We start from the raw sequence: 19,112 nt of genomic DNA on the forward strand, positions 1-19,112 counted from the left end.
CTGTGGTTTTTTTTTGCGTTGTACTGAAACTAAAAGTGCCAACAACGTCTCCATATGGGGTGACCAAGATAGAATCCTGAGCTGCGCGTGGGGCTTGAACTCAAAACTAGCACATACACACCCACACGTTTTAACCCCTCGGTAGAAAAGGGGGATGAGGAGGAGGGATGGAATGAAAAGATATTTCCGTTTTTGATTGAAGAGAGAGACACACGAATAACAAGGAGCTTATCTTGTTGCAACCATTTGCAATATATTAGTTGGCACTATGAAAAGTTGCCAAGCAGCTTGAGGATGAATCACTGGCTTAAGCTTGGAAGAAGATAGATTTGTTGCTCTCATGAATTGGACTTGGATCTCCCTTCTTTAGCTCCTACCCTTCTTCTTATCTTCCAATTTCGACAGCAATCAGAATGGCTGTCTCTGTTTATCATCTCAACACAGCTCGCCTCCCCGAGCCTCTGATGGTGTCTTGCTCATCTCTCTCTCCTTCCTCTTCAGCTAATTCGTGTTGGGCTCCTTCTCCTCAGTCTGGACATTGCGTGGTCGCTTCCGGTCGCTCGCCATTTGGACTCTACTCTCCTGCTCCCCCATCTCGATTCTTTAGCTGTAACAGCATCATCAAGCGTCCCCCCCACGGCGCGAAACTGATGGTTTGCCATGCTGAGAATGTGGAGGAAGGCTCTAGAGCTGGGGTGGGATCGGTCGTCGACGAAAGACCTGGTATTTTCTTTGGACCATTAGAATGCCTCCGATTTGTTTTTGAGAATTCTTCGGCTCTGCGTTGTTGTTGACGCCAATGGTAGCATGCCTTACAATCTCACGTCATTGCACTAAATATATGCTAAGCGTCGACCGTGCCATTAATTTTGGACATGCCAGAGACAATCATACTTCTAATCAATTGAGATTGCAAGTAAGAGGAGTTTAAATCTGCTCGACACGATAGTAGGCAGTGACGAGGATGATGCACGATACTGTGGCAGCGGCGTCTAATACCCAAGTGACTTCGTCGGTGCGGGGTTAATCATCAGAACGTGAAAAACTCGCTGCTTTGTTGAAATTGCAAGTTTGAAGCTGCAGAAAAATGAGCAGTCAATTATGTGCAAGCAGGAGCCATGCATGTACCTTATTGTTCTTACAGCCTAAATGGCAATTCAAAATCGAATTTTCTGTGTGTAATCCCGACTCGAACATTGACTTAGAATCCAAAATATTGCAGGTAGCTCCATCCCCCTTCCCGCCTCCCCTGCCCTTAATTTGGCCACAAAGGTGAAGGTATTGCACAGTAAGCCTTGAATCCCTCTGATGATAAGAGATTCGACTCGTATCCCACTAGATTGGCATGATAGCTATTCCTGAGTTGAATGTTTTTATGAGATGAAAACCTTAAATTGGGAGCGCGCTGTATGTTACCATTCTTTTCGTTTTGCTTGTCAATCTTCCCCCCCTTCTTTATATCATTTTATTTGATTAGTTTTAATGTCACTGAAAGCCCAGACAGCTAGCCGTTAAAGAAGGATCATATTCTCATAAAAACTTGTGGAGATGTTGAATATGCGCTTGGGTGGCTTAGCTTTTGAGAGAAGGGGTGGCTTGCTATTGGAGACGGAAAAACAGTGGTCACACGTCTTGGTGATGCGGTGTTAGGAGTGCACAGCCTGTATGCGCTAGTCCTTATTCAATTTATTCAGAATTGGACTGTCTGCTAGTATCACATCGCATAGCACCAAAAGAGTGAACGGATTAGAAGCGAAAGGACATGCAGGCAGGAATCCTGGACTTTCTAAAGCATGCTACCTTGCTTGGCAGAGATGGCTATGTTCAGAGAGAGACACATGCTGCCCACATGGGGTGGCCACAGTGGGGTGGAATATGTCATGCGGTCTGACTTCACAGTTCCCCTCCTGTTGCCAACAATCGATCACATACATCTATCCTTTCAGCCAGCCTTGCACCAACCATGTAGATCACTCTTCCTGTCGTCTCCACTCTAGACAGTAAGCCAACCCGAGATGCCAAAACCTGTCCACAAAAAAAGCCCCAGAAGTGTCTGTTCTCCAGAATGGTTGGTATGATGATGAGTGCAAATGCTTAGGCAACATTGGTATGCTGATGAATGCAAAATGCTCAGGTGACATTGGTATGATGAGACGTAACAAGAGCATTGAGACAAGGAATTTACTGTGACCTGATACCAATGCACAGAACAATAGTTCCTTATAAGGCACTGACAAGAACTTTTAAGCATCCTTTGCAACACTAACTCCAAATAATTATGCATGGAATGCTTGGGAAGGAGATCATTATGGCCAGTTTAGGATTGTAGTCTTTGGATAGTTACATTGATGGCCAAGCTGTATGGATCTGTACAAAAGATATGCATTAATGATTATGCCAAGCGAAAATGTGCGTGGGCAACCAGCCAAGCGGGCTTTAGACAGGATCATTTTGTTCTGGATGACACTTTCATTCTTAGAGCTCTATCCCTTTGGAGCCTGCTAGCTACTTAGTGGCTTACCTCATCTTTGCAGTAGATTGCTGCCAATCTTTATTTGGAAATGGTTCCACATTGACCTCATTTTTTCGGTTTTGTAGTACACTCCCTTTTTTATTGTGTAACGAAGGCGACAGGCAGAAGTAGAGAAAAGGGGGAAGGATAGCGAAGGGAGAGTGAACGGAAGGGGAAATCAGAAAGGCAGAGATCAGGAAAGGGGAGGTAGGGAGAGAGGAAGAGAAGAAGGCATGAGGGCATGAGAGAGAGAGAGAGAGAGAGATTATTAAAGTCTTTGGAAGACCAATGGGTCTATGAGACTGCGAGAAACTTGATACTAACAAGCTGAAAGGTAGAGCTACTAAATGAGCATCAACACCCATACTACATGCTACATAGCCACAAAGTTATAACATAACATCAATATGACCCTCCCCATATGTCGCAAGATCTGGCCCAATATCATGGAGGGCCCAGCGACCTGCGAGACTGGGGTAGAATAAAGTCAGAGATAGAGTGTTGTCGACTATCTGTGGGTGTGATTTCCTGGTAGAGACGTTGCGTCGGACCAAGGCTACAGTGACCCCTGTCGGTCGCAATCCAACCCTGAACATGGAAGGGATGTCTCCAAGTGTAATTTGTGTGTCCGTCCTCTATCTGATATGTCGAGTCATTGGCTCCGGATCACGTATATGTCGGAAGCCCGCAGGGTGATAACCTGTGCGGTCCAGCTTGAAAAACTATGTGATCATGCTCTGAGAAGAGTCTTCCAGTGCGCCCCGTCCCTATCTTTGTGATCTGAGTAAGAGTTCTCGATGTCTAACTGTAACCATGGTTCTTTCTTTTGGCCACATTTTTATTTCTTATTATTGAGATCTCATATTACTAATCACACATGTGTATTCTTCTATGTGAATTCTAATTGCAGGATTCACATCCCGGCTGGGCATCTTCTGCTACCATGTGCACAAGTCTTTTTGCAGCTTAGAGTACTTGCTTTTCATGGCTGATCACCATGCATGCTATCTTCGGTATAGCACTTGTCACCTTCAGTGTGACTTTTTTCGGACTTCGGGGCTCGTATTGCCTTCAGTGCAATATGTCACCTTCAGTGCGACCAATCACGTTCAATGTGATTCCATCACCTTCAATGTGATGCACCATCTTTAGTATGGTCTTTCTCTGCCATCTTCAGCATGGTCATGGATCTTCAGTATCCATCAATCAAATTCAGTGACAGGATGTCAGAAGCTAGTGCATGGGGTGGACTTCACACTAGCGAAGTTTCGAATCGATTGACTACCTTACCGGATCACCCTCCACCTAATATTAAATTACCAACATGCCGTGCGAGACTGATGACGCTTCGCACATCCACAAGGGTTCTCCATACCTGACCATTCCTCCCTAACACCTTCAACGGCCTTGGGGTTGAGCCTTGGTGTGTTAGGCTATGATTCTTAGTCAATGAGGGCGGATCTAGATCGCATAGCTCAGTGTGTTGGGAGCGATCTCAAAACCCATTCCTTGAGTATCTAGTTTTGAGAGCCTTTCAAGAGCTAAAAGATGGTCTTAGTTTGTTAGAATTCTAAGTTTATAAGTTGTTAGACTGGAAATCACGCTTCCGAATAAGCATGTCTCTGACAAGTATCAGAGCCTAATAGACTTTTTCAGTTGAAGGAAAAAATACCTTTTGTGCTTGATTGAGCTTTGCCAGTGTTCAACCTTTTGTCATCACGGTGAATACAAGAAAATCCTAAGTCAGGACAGCCAAGAAAGCAACCCTGGCAGTCAAGAAGTCCGTTGCCACTAAGCCATAGGGAGCTCCGTAGCGAAGCAAGTTGCAGAATTCAAAGCCCACGGAAAAGAGAAGAAGTTAGCACCCTCTACCCGAGATGAGGAAAGAGATAAGAAATTGGAAGAACTTCAGCAGATGATTCTCTCTTAAGGCAGATATGTAAGCGGATTTTCAGCAAAGATTTGCAGCCCTGCAAACTGCCAAGGGTGGCTCAAGCCAAGTCAAGCATGAGGCACGAGAACTGGGCATGAACAAACGAAGAGGGAAGTGCGAAGACCAAGACCTTTGGCCTTTAAAGGAATTGAGAATATGCTCGAAGATTGTGATGATGAGGGCCTAGAGGAGCAAGTTAATGAGGTACGAGAGGAGCTACCCCAGAGAACTTCAAAGAAGCATCATGCTGGGGGATCACCTGAGGCATCCGATTCGAAGTCAGAGGGGCGACATCATCGACTTAAAAGGAAGATCAAGCTTGGCGAGAAACATGTACAAATGACGAAGTATAAGGAGAATCAAAACCGGAGAAACTACTTGGATGGATCAAGAGCTTGGACACGAACTTTGCACGAGAGTAGACCACGAAACGTGCCAAGTTAAATTTTGCTACATTTTCTTAGTGGGACAGCTGATGATACCAAACTCAAGAAGTGCAAGGGACAATGGCCAAGACATGGGAAGAGTTGAAAAAGCAATTAAAGGAGCAGTTCCTATCTCTAGATTTTGAGACAGAGATCCTTGTTGAATGGGATGACTTCAAACAAAGTGAGGAGAGTCTATTCAAGACTACACTAACAGGTTTTGGACGTTATTACTAAAAGTGCAAACGATCGAGAAGAAGACGCCACAGGAACAAACACGAAAGTATCTCAGTGACCTAAATGGAACACTCCGTGATGAAGTTAAGTGTTTTGATCAGAAGAATTTAAAAGAAATAATTCCCTTAGCAAAGAGGATTGAGGAAAAAAGGAAGAACGGTGGAAGATTTGGTACAGGAAGAGATAAACGCGAGTCCAGGAGGAAAAGAGACCATTGGAACCGACCAAGATTCTATTCGGCAAGAAGAAGTTTGGATCAAATCAGTCCGGCAAGAAGCAGCTAGATCGGGAGACTATTAACAAGTACAGGAAAGAGGACTTGTGTATCAGATGTGATGGGGCTCATAAATTCTTAGAATGCCCCTTATGAAAGAGAAAAGACCAGAAACCAGGATAGCCTACAGGGGTTAAAGTTTCAGCAAAAGTAAAGGCTGTTTTGGAAGAGATTGAAGATGATGAGGGACCCCAAATCAGCTCCTAAGGGTTTGGTGACAAACCTGCCGTATTTCTTTTTTATTTAAGTTCCACTCATAACATCGTTTCTTTAGAGTTAGCTTCTTCCCTGGGGATTGTTCAGACTACTATGCAAGGGAAGAAAGCTTCAATAGCTTTCTAGGACCCCGATGAACGTACTCACACCAGTGGGTAGTCTTCTACGGGTTCATCTACGGGGTCATCTTGACCACTTAGGTTTCCAAGTGGGAAACATAGCAGACGTCGGCGTGATTCTAGGTCAACCTTGGCACTACAAGATGCAGCCCAGCCTCTATTTTCGAAAGAAGACGGTGACAGTGGTGCAAGGGGGACGTGAAATCACTATTCCTGCAGGAGTCTCTGGCAGCCTCATTCCCATGGTCAATCATATCCAAGCAAAGAAGGTATATTTTCTCTTATTTGATTTTTGTTCGTGAATCGGATAAAATGGGAACGAAGATAAGCTTACCGTTGAAAGGAGAGCTTTCTTAGAGGAGTTTAAGGACAATCTCTTCATAATTTACCTAAGTCCTTACCTCCAGAAGGCCATGAGGACCTCACTATAGATTTGATTCCGGGAAGTTCTCCGCCTAACAAGCCACCCTATAGGGTCAGCAAGATACAACAAGAAGAGATTCAAAGACTGGTTCAAGAACTACTGGAACATGGTCTAATCAGGCCTAGCAATTCTCCTTTTTGTTCCCAAGTCCTTCTGTCACTCAAAAAGGATGGCATTTGGAGGATGTGTGTTGATTACAGGGCCTTAAACAAGATGACAATAAAAAATTGTTTTCCCATTCCAAGGATTGATGACATCTTGGACAGACTTAGGGGAGTGAAGATGTTCAGCAGGATCGATCTCAAAAGCGCGTATCACTAGGTACAAATTGCTCCACAGGAGGTTCACGAAACTGCCTTCCAGACAGCACAAGGCTTATATGAGTATTTGGTAGTTCCCATTGGATTAAGTAATGCTCTAGCCATTTTCAATCAAATGATGAATCGAATTTATCAGAAGTACAAGTCTTTGGTTGGTACATTTTTTGATGATACTATAGTATTCAGCAAAGATGAAGAAAAGTACAGGGAGCATTTAAAAATCGTGTTTGAACTCTTATGGGAACACCAGTTATATATAAATGCAAAGAAGAGTGAATTCTTCCTTCATGTGATAAGATTCTTGGGGCATATCGTAACCTACGGTGAAATAAAGATGGATCCTGACAAATTGAAAGTGATTCAAGAATGGCCTGATGTAAAAACAGTGCATGAAGTGCGGTCTTTCCTTGGGTTATGCTCCTACTACAAGAGGTTCATCCAGCATTTTGCTCATAGGGCTTCCCCACTACATGATGACCCATCAGACTCTGGATGGTAAGATGATGAGAATTCTAGCTTTGTTCCCAAGTTCTCAAACAAGGCCTTCCAAAAGCTACTTGTAAACTTGCTGTCCCAATCTGAAACAATTAACTGAGGAATCCCGTGATGGACGAAAATATGTTTGATAAAAAGTGCAATTGCTTCTGTTGCTTTTAAAGACTCTTGCAAGGAATGAAATGAGCTTGCTTGCTAAATCGATCAACTACTGTCCATATCATATCGTGTCGTTGTGGTGACTTAGGGAATCATGGTGCTTCAGGAACAGGTAAGGGCTGAAGCAAGCCTTGGGGCTTTGCCGATCGTACTTAGCTTCTTGACAAATTAGACAAGATGTAACATACTGAAAGACATCCTTTCTCATTTGAGGTCAATAGAAATACCTTTCAAGTTGTCCCAAACAAAGCGTTGCTGGAATTGTTGAGATGCTATGCCCATGATCACCCACAACTATGGGAGAAGTACCCTCGTATGGTGGAGTTCGCATACAACAATACTGTTCACTCATCTACAGGTAAAGCTCATGCTGAGATTGTTTATGGAAAGCCATCACCACTACCTGTGTTGTGCACCAAAGATGAAGTCTTTGCAATAGATCAGTTTATGAGGACCAAAAATCGGCTTATGAGTATATCCGGGCACACATACTACAAGCTCAAGAGCGTCAAAGGAACTTCACAAATCGGCGACAAAGGGCGGCTGAGTTCTATTAAGATTCAACAAAGCAAGACTCAAATCCAAATTTGGGAATAGAGTTGTTTATGTCAAGCTTGCGGTGCGATATTATGGTCCTTTTCAAATCTCAGAGAAGATAAATGATGTATCGTTCAGGTTACATCTTCCATCACATTGGAAGATTCATAGTGCTTTCCATGTCAACTTGCTTAAGCATTATCAAGGACCTACTCCGTCTACTCCTATTATTGAGATCTCATATTACTAATCACGTTCTTTCTCATGATTTTCCATTATTGAGATCTCATATTACTAATCACGTGTGTATTCTTCTATGTGAGTTCTAATTGCAAGATTCACATCCTAGCCGGGCATCTTCTGCTACCATGTGCACATGTCTTTCTGCAGCTTAGAGTACTCTCTTTTCATTTCTGATCACCATGCATGCTATCTTCGGTATAGCACTTGTCACCTTCAGTGTGACTTTTTTGGGACTTCAGCGCTCTTATCACCTTCAATGCGATATGTCGGCTTCAGCACGACCAATCAACTTCAGTGTGATGCACCATCTTTACTATGGTCTTTCTCTGCCATCTTCAGCGTGGCCATGGATCTTCAGTATTCATCTGACACATTCAATGACAAGATGTTGGAAGCTAGTGCATGGGGTGGACTTCACACCAATGAAGTTACGAGCCGATTGACTACCTCACCGGATCACCCTCCACCTAGTATTAAATTACCAACATGCTTCACAAGGGTTCTCCATACCGTCCATTCCTCCCTAACATCTTCAACAGCCTTGGGGGTGAGCCTTGGTGTGTTAGGCTATGATGCTTAGTCAATGAGGATGTAGATCACATAGCTTAGTGCGTTGGGAGCGATCTCAAAACCCAGTACTTGAGTGTCTAGTTTCAAGAGCCTTTTGAGAGCTAAAAGATGGTCTCAATTTGGTAGAATTCTAAGTTTATTAAGTTATTCGACTGAAAATCAAGCTTCTGAATAAGCACGACTCTGACACTACCTCCCTCATGGATGAGGGCGGCCAAACATCTCTGGTCTGGGAAGGTGAGGAAGCGGTAGAATAGCACTTTTGATCTCCTCTATCCATCCAGCCCCTGTTCGGACTCTACTTGAGACTCTCTCATAAAGTGCCATATGATCTCCTAGTCATAACCCTGATCTTGCAATCGGCTAATGAGGCGGGCCCTCAGTATCGTATTAAAGGCTTTGTAGGAATCCACAAAGCAGCAATAAACCCTCTGCTTCCATGTCCTAGCCTCCTCGATGATACACTTGAGTGTGAGTATGTGATCCATGGTCCCATGGTCACGTCGTAACTTGTGGTCTGCCCCTCTGCTCTAAGCTCTCTGCAAAATAGTTGACCTCAATATCAAGTACGGATGCATAGATCATGGACATGGCATGCCCAATCATGATGGTCGGATCCCGTGCCTTGTGAATAGGTGAAATGGTGTTAAGGTTCCAGGTGGGGAAAGCCAAGGCAAATAGCTTCATTAAAGAGCTTTGCTAGGAAAGATCAAACGTTATGAAGCTGAGAGTGTAGGAGGTGGGGCAAGGTGAGTATGAGAGATCAAGAGCAGATGATGTGGGATGTCGTATAATGTTTATGCATAAGCGTGCCAAACTTGAGTATCTGTGAGAGGTGAAGGGGACCGTTGGTCAAGGAGAGTTGTTACTAAACTGGACGTTCAGTAACAACTCATTCCGGCAGGCAAAAGCCTGCTTCTTCCGGCGGACCAATCAGCGATACTCATGTTGTGAGAAAAATGGAAGCAAGAGCAAGAGTGAGCAAGTAGAGAGTGAGCTGAACGTAGGTCACTCCCAAAGTGGACCGAGGGTTTTGTCTAAGTGACAAAACCCTATCTAATCACTAACCGTAGTTACAGATTAGACTGTGACGAAAAACCTCTAAGAGGGAAAAGTGCCCCTAACCCACTTATTACATTACATTGGCCACTGCCTAGAATATTCTAACACCCCCCTACAATGCCAATGTGGTGTACAAGGTAGTGATCAATCACCAAAAGGAGATAAGTTTAGGACACTGCGAGATGCCTCAAACTTAGGACACTGCGAGATGCCTCAAACTTCTCACGTGGAAGTGCTTTGGTGAAGATGTCTGCAACATTGTCATGTATTGACACATAGATCATACTAATCTCCCGTGCATGCAACTTCTCTTTGACATAATGATAATGAACCTCAATGTGCTTCGTGCGAGCATGAAACACATGATTCTTTGCCACTGCGATAGCACTCTGACTATCAGTGAGAATTGGAGAAGGACCCTCCAATAAGAGATGAAGATCAGTAAACAAACGTCGCAACCAAACACACTCAACTATCGCTATGAAAGCTACCGTGTACTCAGCTTCACATGAGGAAGTAGCCACTGTAGATTGCTTCTCGCTCAGCCAAGAAATGCAAGCTTTGCCCAAAAAGAAACAATTACCACTAGTGGACTGTCTGGTATCATAGTCTCCAGCCCCCAATCTAAATCACTGTAAGCATGCATCTGCAAGTCGCCCCCCCTGGGAAACATCAAGCCATAAGCCTTTGTGCCTTGCAAATAACGGAAGATGCGTTTTACAGCCTGCCAATGTGTTGTCTTTGGGCTGTGCATATATGTGCTCACCTGAGATACTGCATACTGAATATCGGGCTGTGTATTGCACAAATATATGAGGCATCCAATAGCCTGATTGTAAAGTGTGACATTCACTGATTCACCTGCGTCATACATAGTAAGCTTCAGCCCCGGCTCCATGGGAGTGGCTATAGGCTTACAATCATGCATGTTAAACCTATCCAAGAGCTTCTACATAACAATGCCACGCTTATCTTGTATAAACTGGATCCCCAAATAAAATTTAACATGCCCAAATCTGTCATGTCAAATTCAGCTTTGAAATTTGCAATTAGATCCTCATTTGACCCTGTGAGCAGCATGTCATCTACATAAAGAATGATGACCAAAATATCCCCCCCATCCTTCTTAATGTAGAGGGTGCTTTCCGCGGGACTATTATGTAACCCCTTACTTGCCAGGAATGCATCAATCTTGGCATACCATGCACGTGGGGCCATATAAAGCTTTGTTAAGTTTGCAAACCTGAAGTGCATTGCCAGAAAGTTCAAATCCAGGAGGTTGTTTGACATAAACCTCTTCTTGCAAGTCCCTATTAAGGAAAGCTGTTTTTATGTCCAACTGATGGACATTCCAAACAAAATTTGTAGCCATTGCAATAACTGACCGTATGGTGGTCATCCGGAATGTAGGAGCAAAAGTCTCCTCATAATCTATGCCCTTCTTCTGTGCATAGCCTTTGGCAACCAGCCTTGCCTTGTACCTGTCAATGGACCCATTTGGCTTCCTTTTCACCTTGAAAACCCACTTGGTACCAATGGCATGCTTACCTGGTGGCAAATCCACAACATCCCAAGTCTGATTTTTCTCTATGGACTGCAACTCATTGTGCATGGCATGCATCCAATGCACATTATCCTTTGCTTCTTCAAAAGAGTCAGGCTCCTCTTCATTAAGAAGAGTCCCTGCATAAGGTGTCTCAACTGAAAGGGCCCCCCTGCGTGCCTTACTGCACTACGAGTCTTGCCAGGCAATGGGGCCTCAAGCCTACTCTCCCTGAGAGTCTGAAGCAACCAATTCGGGACTGTTTTAGCTGCATGTATCTCTTGAATCTCTTGCCTGACAACTTCATCCACATCCTGCGGAGGTACAAAATCAGCTTGTGGCTGAATCGGGGCATGTGGATCAGGAGGAGGTTGATGTAAATTCTAATTTTCAGCATGAACCTCAGCTAGGGAACCAAATGCTATAGGAAGCATCCCCTCAAACACATCATCTGAAGAGGCTGGAATATTAAATTCAGCATGTGTATGTGCTGAATTTTCAGAAAATATAACATCTCTACTAACAAAAATCTTTCGTGAAGCAAGATTGTAGAGAGGATAGCCTTTGCTTTGTGAACTATATCAACAAAAATGCATTTAAGTGCCTTATCTGACAACTTGTGTCGAAACCACAGGCACGTGGGCATATGCAACACAACCAAAAACTTTGAGATGGTCCACTGAAGGCTTTCTCCCATGCCATGCCTCATAGGGAGTGATTGTCTTCAAAGCCTTTGTGGGAGCCCGATTCAAAACATAGTTGGCACACATGAGGCCTTCAAGCCAAAACTTGTGAGGCAACTTTTTACTGGTAAGCATGCATCTATCCATCTCCATAAGAGTGCGATTCTCGCGCTCAGCTTTGCCATTCTGTTGAGGTGTAAGCCTCACTATAAGCTGATGCGTGACGCCTTTCTTCTTCAAAAATGCCTCAAACTCATGAGACATATACTCCCCCCCTCTATCTGTGCGAAGTGTCTGCACCTTGAGTCCTGTCTCATTCTCAATCATAGCCACAAGGTGTTTGAAATGCATAAACACTTCTGATTTTTCCTTAAGACCATAGACCCAAGTGTAGTTGGTGAAGTCATCTATGAATGTAACATAATAAAGATAACCCCCAAAAGTAGGTGTCCTCATGGGACCGCAGACATCACCGTGAATAAGCTGTAATTTGTGTGTAGCTATCGCTGTACCATCTTTCTTGAGGGGAAATCTATGCATCTTGCCAAGGATGCAACCCTCACATACATGAGGAGGAGGTGACTTAGAAAAGGAGGCAATGCATCAACCATATCATGCTTATGAAGTGTCATTAAGCTGCCATAGCTCATGTGCCCATACCTGGCATGCCATAACTTTGCATTCTGCATCGCAGCAGTGGGAGTGCTCACTGATAATGTAAGATCGGATCATTTTTCATATAAATCAAGCTGAAAAAGACCCCGATACAAAGTGCCAGACAACATCAAAGCATAGTCATTCTCTTTGTCTCTGACTGCACAGTTAGCATCATCAAATACAACCTGAAATCCTCTTCTATTAAGAGAGGACACTGAAAGCAAATTCTTCTTTATGCCTGGCACATAGAGAACATGTGAAATTCTGAAATCTGTGCCATCAGCCGATGTGAGAATAATGTCCCCCCACTCCACACACTGAATAAGAAGAATTATTTGCACAAGTCACCTTCTTTTTAGTAGGTAGAGGATGCAGAGATGCAAACAGACTCTTCTTAGAAGTGATGTGCTTTGAAGCACCACTGTCAAAGTACCAAATATTCAGTGTCTCATTGACACTGAGAGAGCATGCATCCTTTGAAGGATCATAATTGCAAGTCAAGAAAGCATAAGGGTCATCATCATTAGTGGCTGTAGTATCTGAACTACCCACTGAAAAATCTGAAGTGCAAGATAGAAAGGCATAGTGCTCTTCCACAAAGTTGGCTGTAACATCTCCCCCATCATGTGAATGAGGAGCTGATGCATCTGACACAGCCATACCTGAATCCCTTTTCTTTTCTTTGGCTATGCGCTTTTTGCATTCACCAATATAATGACCTGGCTTCTTGCAGTAGTGATAAATGCCCTTCTTTTTAGGCTTAACTGCATCACCCTTAGCCTTATAGGAGGGTTGTCCTGAATCAGCTTTATGCTGATGTGCGGGCTGATTGGCATGTTGCTTTTGCTCCCCTTTTCCCTTGGGCTTGAACTTGGAAAGTGTGGCATGCTCGCCAACCCGGGTTGCCATATTTCTTTGTGTCTGCTCCTCCTACAACAGAAGTCCTACCAACTCGTGAAAAGAGAGAGGATTGCTGCTCCCCCTCAATGACAAATTCAGCGAGGTGTGGAAACCAAGATAGGACTCAAGAAGAGAATTCAAAGTGGTGGTCATCATCTTTGAATCTGGAATGACTTCATCAATATTCAATAGTTGCTCCCTCAAATCCTGAAGCTTTGCGAGGTGAGCATTCGTTGAATCTCCATCATCCATATGTGTATGAGAAAGCTCTCGCTTCAGAAAGGAAACTCTGGCATCATTTCTTGCTGCCAACATACTCTCTAATATCTCCCAAGCTGCCTTTGATGTCTTGTATGACCGAATGTGAGGTATAATGAACCTCTTGACAGAGAGAGAAATCACTGATAGAGCTTGTGCATCTCTAGAATCCCATCTTTTCTGTTCTGTTGTGGGAGCCCCTGGAGCAGCAACTCCAACTACTTGTGCTGCATTTTGACCTCTACCCCTGCCTCTAGCTGTAGGAGTGACAGGTGTGGCCACTGCACTTGTGACATCTGCATCATTGGCCCCTCAAAGTCTCTCAGGGATGGAGCACTTAAAGATGAGCAAATTTGTTATGGCTTTGGAGCCTCGTCTGTTGGGGTTAAGGCCCTGTGCCACCTCATATACAGTGTGAACACGGTTCACTTTGAACCAGTTTCACCCAAATGCCTATCCTATCCTAATATATACTCTTGAGGGTTGAGGTGTGCCCTCGTCTCTGTATTCACACCCACCATTCCTGTTGTTAGACTTACTCTCCTCCACGTGTTTCCGCTTCAACTGGTATCAGAGTGAGTCTTTCATTTTAGCATATAGCTCGTGAAGCTAGCTTTGCGCACGCTTTGCTGCCGCTTCCTGTGATGCCCTACAACGCACGCTTTGCTGCCGCTTCCTGTGATGCCCTGCAACGGCTCAGACCAAAGAAGTCCTCGTTCGTGAGGTTTGCAAAGCGGGTGATTTGAACTCCTCGTTCGTGAGGTTTGCAAAGCGGGTGATTGGAACTCCTCGTTCGTGAGGCTTGCAAAGCGAGTGAGGCCCAACGCTTTGACGATAGCGAAGCGTCTTTCTTCTCCGGAGCCCTATCAGCCACATAGTGCTCCCTATCACCTTCCGTTCCAGGCATCAAATAGCGGAGCCATATTAGCGTCCGTTCCAAGCGTCAAATAGCGGAGCCCTATCAGCGGCTGTTTCAGGCGTCAAATAGCGGAGCCCTATCAGCTTCGTTCCAGGCGTCAAATAGCGCGGAGAGCCTGCTCTCTGACTCGAGGTCTTCAGGGGAGTAAAGCAAGTGATCGGCTGTCGCAAGTGCTGCTGCGCAGTAGAGCTGCGCAGTAGAGCAACACACAGAGCCTTCACTTTCTACGCTACAGGAGTGGATCCTCGTTCGAAAGAAAACGTCTACAGCTTTGCTCCTCTCGCTTCAACTATGGAGCAAACCATCTCATGGCTGGCCCATTCGACGAAGGTTCTATAAACCCCACGTTTTCTTTTGGCCCGGCATTGGTCAGTTGGAATTGGGAGCACCACTGCATATTCTGGGCAGAAACTTGAGGATTGGGTGCACATTGTGGTGCATTCTCCGAATTTGGAGAAATTTCATGTAAGAAATTTGGGGCTTTTGACGCTAGAGTGCTTGTACGCACTTGTGGGTGCCTATTTGACATAATTTTCTTCAATAGATGCCAAAACAAAGGGCTTTTGCTCAAATTGGTGTTATTGGCCGCTGTAAACAGTTTTGGAAGGGGATTTACATGTCTGTGTCAAATGCAGTGACAAAAGATGAGATTTTGCAATCAGTTTTGGAGAGTGGACAACATTGCATTAAGTCACAGTACGTGACTTTGAGGCCCTCTGTGCCTTAGGTGTATTTATTTGCTTCTACTTCAGCTTATCACTATGTCTTCAAGCAACGAAGGCAACTACTGGAACATCGAGAAGTTGGAAGGGAATGCAAATTTCTCTTATTGGAAGAACCAAATATATAATGTGTTGGTCCAGAAAGATCAAAATATGCCTATCAAGTATAAAGGGATCAAGCCCGATGAAGTTAGTGACCTTCAGTGGGAAACCATGAATGAGAAGGCCAAAAGTACCATTCTTTTGACCATCTCAAAGAAGATCTACTTCAATGTAGAGAATGAAGCCACCGCTTACAGCATATGGAAAAAACTTGAGTCCCTTTTCGAGAGTCAGAGTGCAGCTAGTAAAGTGTTTTGGTTGAAGAGGCTTATGAAACTAAGCATGAAAGAGGGGACAGCCCTCTCACTTCACCTAAATGAGTTTCACTCTATATTCAGCCAACTCACAAATCAGAAAATGAATTTTGATGATGAGGTGAAGGCCATTTTTCTCTTGAGTACCCTTCCTGACAGTTGGGATACTTTTGCTACAGCCATCAGCAATTCAGCCCCTGCTTTCACAGGATTGTCATGCCAAGATGTGGAAAGCGCTCTTCTGCAGGAAGAGGTGAGGCGTAAGAATAGCAGTGAAAATAAGAATGCATTGGCTGTGGGCAGAGGTAGGCAGCAAAATAGAGGGGAAAGCCAAAATAAAGGGAAATCTCGCAGTCAGTCCCGTCCTCGGAAGGACCTTGAATGCCACTACTGCCATAAGAAGGGGCATATTAAAAGGGACTGTTTTCAGCTGAAAAACAAAGGCAAGGATAAGGAAAGAAAAGAAGAGGACAAAGATGCGAAAAGAGATGCCAAAGACACCAAGGGCAAGGCTAAACTTGAGGAGCTCAATGCAGTGATTAGCAGTGATGAAGATAATGACGATGTCATACTTGTTGCCTCCTCTGGTGATAGTTCTTTTCTTGTGGCCAATGATGGCTCATATGCACAAGATTGGCTATTAGACTCAGGTGCATCCTATCATGTTACTCCTCATGAGTCGTGGTTTGCTTCGTATGATGCAGGGAAGAAAGGATGCATGAAACTTGGGAATGATTATGCATGTGACGTTGTTGGTATTGGGGATGTGCATTTAAAATTCCCAAATGGTTCTGAATTTGTATTGCACAATGTGAGACATGTGCCACAGCTCAGGAAGAGCTTGATATCCACTGGGCAGCTTGATGATGCAGGGTATCTCACCCAATTTGGTCATTCTATGTGGAAGGTGCTTAAGGGAAATATGGTTGTGGCCAAGGGCTGCAAATCGGGCACCTTGTATCCACTGTATGTTGAGGGTGTTGATGCTAATGTAATCCATGTGACCGAGCAGCCACGCACTTCATTGTGGCATAGCCGGTTGGGCCATATAAGCCAGAAAGGAATGAAAGTATTGTCTTCTTTGGGTTACTTGCCGAGACTTAATTTTTCTGATTTTTCAGCATGTGATCATTGTATTTATGGCAAACATAAGCAATCAGCCCATAAAAAGGCTGGAAATGTTAAGCAAGAAGTCCTAACTTTAGTACATACAGATGTATGTGAAATGCCCAATCTTTCTTTGGGCGGTGCCAAGTATTTTGTCACCTTTATTGATGATGCATCAAGGAAGATATGGGTCTATCCCATTAAGCATAAGAGTGATGTGTTCAAAGTCTTCAAGACTTGGTTGGCACTTGTTGAGAATCAGACAGGAAAGAAGCTCAAATGCCTCAAGTCTGATAATGGAGGGGAATACCTCTCAAGGGAATTTACTACATTTTGTGATGAGAAGGGGATAAAGAGGGAGTTGCCCGCTCCCTACAATCCTCCACAAAATGGCGTGGCTGAAAGGGCAAATAGGACCATTCAAGAGAGGACTCTTAGCATGCTCTCACAAGCAGGATTGACCCATGGTTTTTGGGCAGAAGCTGTTAAGACAGCAGTACATCTCATCAATAGGTCACCCAACCGGGCCTTGGATTTGAAGGTACCTGAGGAGGTGTGGTCCGGAAAGCCACCCTCTTACAAACATCTCAGGGTGTTTGGCTGCCAGAAGGGAAATACGCAGCAAATTAGACCCAAAGTCACGCAAGTGTATTTTTCTTGGGTATGGTGACAATGGAGAGATGGGTTACAGGTTGTGGGACCCTGAATCTCACAAGATTGTGAGGAGCAATGATGTGATTTTTCGAGAAGATAGGATGCAAAAACAGCCTATCAATACCATTGGAGTGAGAAGAGTCATTTTTGAGGAGGAAGGACCTTCAGCACAACCACAAAATGCCAATCAAAATGCTGTCCAAAATGGTCAAAATCAGCAGCCACCTCCGGCTTTTAATGCTCCATATTATCCTCCACGGGATGAACCACAAATGGAGCCTGAGATTCAGCAAGATGTGCTTCCAGAGCAGGCTGTACAGCCCCAAAATATTCAGGAACTGAAAGTAAATCAGCCACCTAATCAAGATGGTTGGGTTAGGCGGAGCACCAGGGTGTCTCGTATGCCTGATAGGTTTGTTCGAGGGGTGAATGCACTTGATGATTACATCATGGTGACAGATTGTGGTGAGCCCTCGTGCTTTAAAGAAGCCATGAAGAGGGAAGACGCAAAGAATTGGCAGAAAGCCATGGCTCCAGAAATGCAATCTCTTGAGAAGAATCAGACATGGAATCTAGTGCAGCTGCCTACAGGCCAGAAAGTCCTACCATGCAAATGGGTCTATAGGTTGAAGATCACTCCAGGGGATGCTAAGCCCAAGTACAAAGCAAGATTAGTTGCTAAGGGGTTCAAGCAGGAAAAGGGAGTTGACTTTGATGAAATTTTTTCTCCTGTAGTCAAGATGACTACATTAAGGACTGTTTTAGCTTTGGTTGCTTGTCAGGACATGGATCTTGTCCAAATGGACGTGAAGATGGCCTTCCTTCATGGAGACCTTCACGAGGATATTTATATGCAGCAACCAGAGGGATATCAAGTCAAGGGAAAAGAAGGGCTTGTATGCAAATTGCAGAAGAGTCTCTATGGCCTCAAGCAGAGAGTGGTATCACAAGTTTGATGCTTTCATGAAAGCACAAGGATTCAGACAGTCTGATCATGATCATTGTCTCTACACTAAGAAGACAAGAGATGGTAGTCTTCTTATACTCATTTTTTATGTGGATGATATGCTTATTGCTGGGAATTCATCTATTGATATGAATGCCTTGAAGGCAAAACTGCACAAAACCTTCGACATGAAGGATCTTGGTGATGCAAATCACATTCTTGGTATGCGAATTGTGAGGAACAAGTCAAAGGGTTTACTCTATCTTTCTCAAAAAGAGTACATTGGCAAAGTTCTGGAGAGGTTCAATATGGATAAGGGGAAGGCTTTGAGCACACCATTGCCTCCATATTTGAAACTCAGCCAAAAGGACAGCCCTCAGTCAAATGATGAAAGGGCTAATATGGCCAAGGTTCCTTATGCTTCTGCATGTGGTAGTCTGATGTATGCCATGGTTGCTACTAGACAAGATATTGCTTTTGCAGTGGGAGTAGTCAGTAGATATATGGCTAACCCCGGTAAGAGGCATTGGGAGGCAATTAAGGGTATATTGAGATACCTTAAGGGGTCTCAAGATGTGTGCATATGTTTTGGCAAGCAAGATGCACAAGTGCATGGATACACAGATTCAGATTATGCAGGGAATGTAGACAATCGTAAGTCCACCACGGGCTACGTGTTTACTTTCACAGGTGGTGCTATTTAATTAATATCCAGGTTACAGAGATGCACAACATTGTCTACCACGGAGGCAGAGTATATTGCAGCCACTGAGGCTTGCAAGGAGGCCATATGGATTTCACGTCTGGTGGGAGACTTGGGTTTTTCAGGGGATATTCCTTC

The 19,112-nt window shown here is 44.2% G+C and overlaps 1 protein-coding gene across 1 annotated transcript in view; it reads left to right on the forward strand.

Moving 5' to 3' along the window:
* The first annotated feature begins 288 nt into the window (after positions 1 to 288).
* LOC147896011 (sec-independent protein translocase protein TATC, chloroplastic-like) overlaps positions 289 to 19,112 on the forward strand; it is a 32,240-nt gene continuing 13,416 nt past the window's right edge. The window contains exon 1 of the mRNA XM_087382760.1: positions 289 to 723. Coding sequence (XP_087238886.1) covers positions 414 to 723 — 310 coding nt within the window. The 5' untranslated portion in view covers positions 289 to 413. The remainder of the gene's footprint in view (positions 724 to 19,112) is intronic.

Source organism: Dipteris shenzhenensis, chromosome 12 (genome assembly GCF_047967505.1).
Source record: "Dipteris shenzhenensis isolate YYH24624 ecotype China chromosome 12, Dip_SZ_1.0, whole genome shotgun sequence".
NCBI lineage: Eukaryota > Viridiplantae > Streptophyta > Polypodiopsida > Gleicheniales > Dipteridaceae > Dipteris > Dipteris shenzhenensis.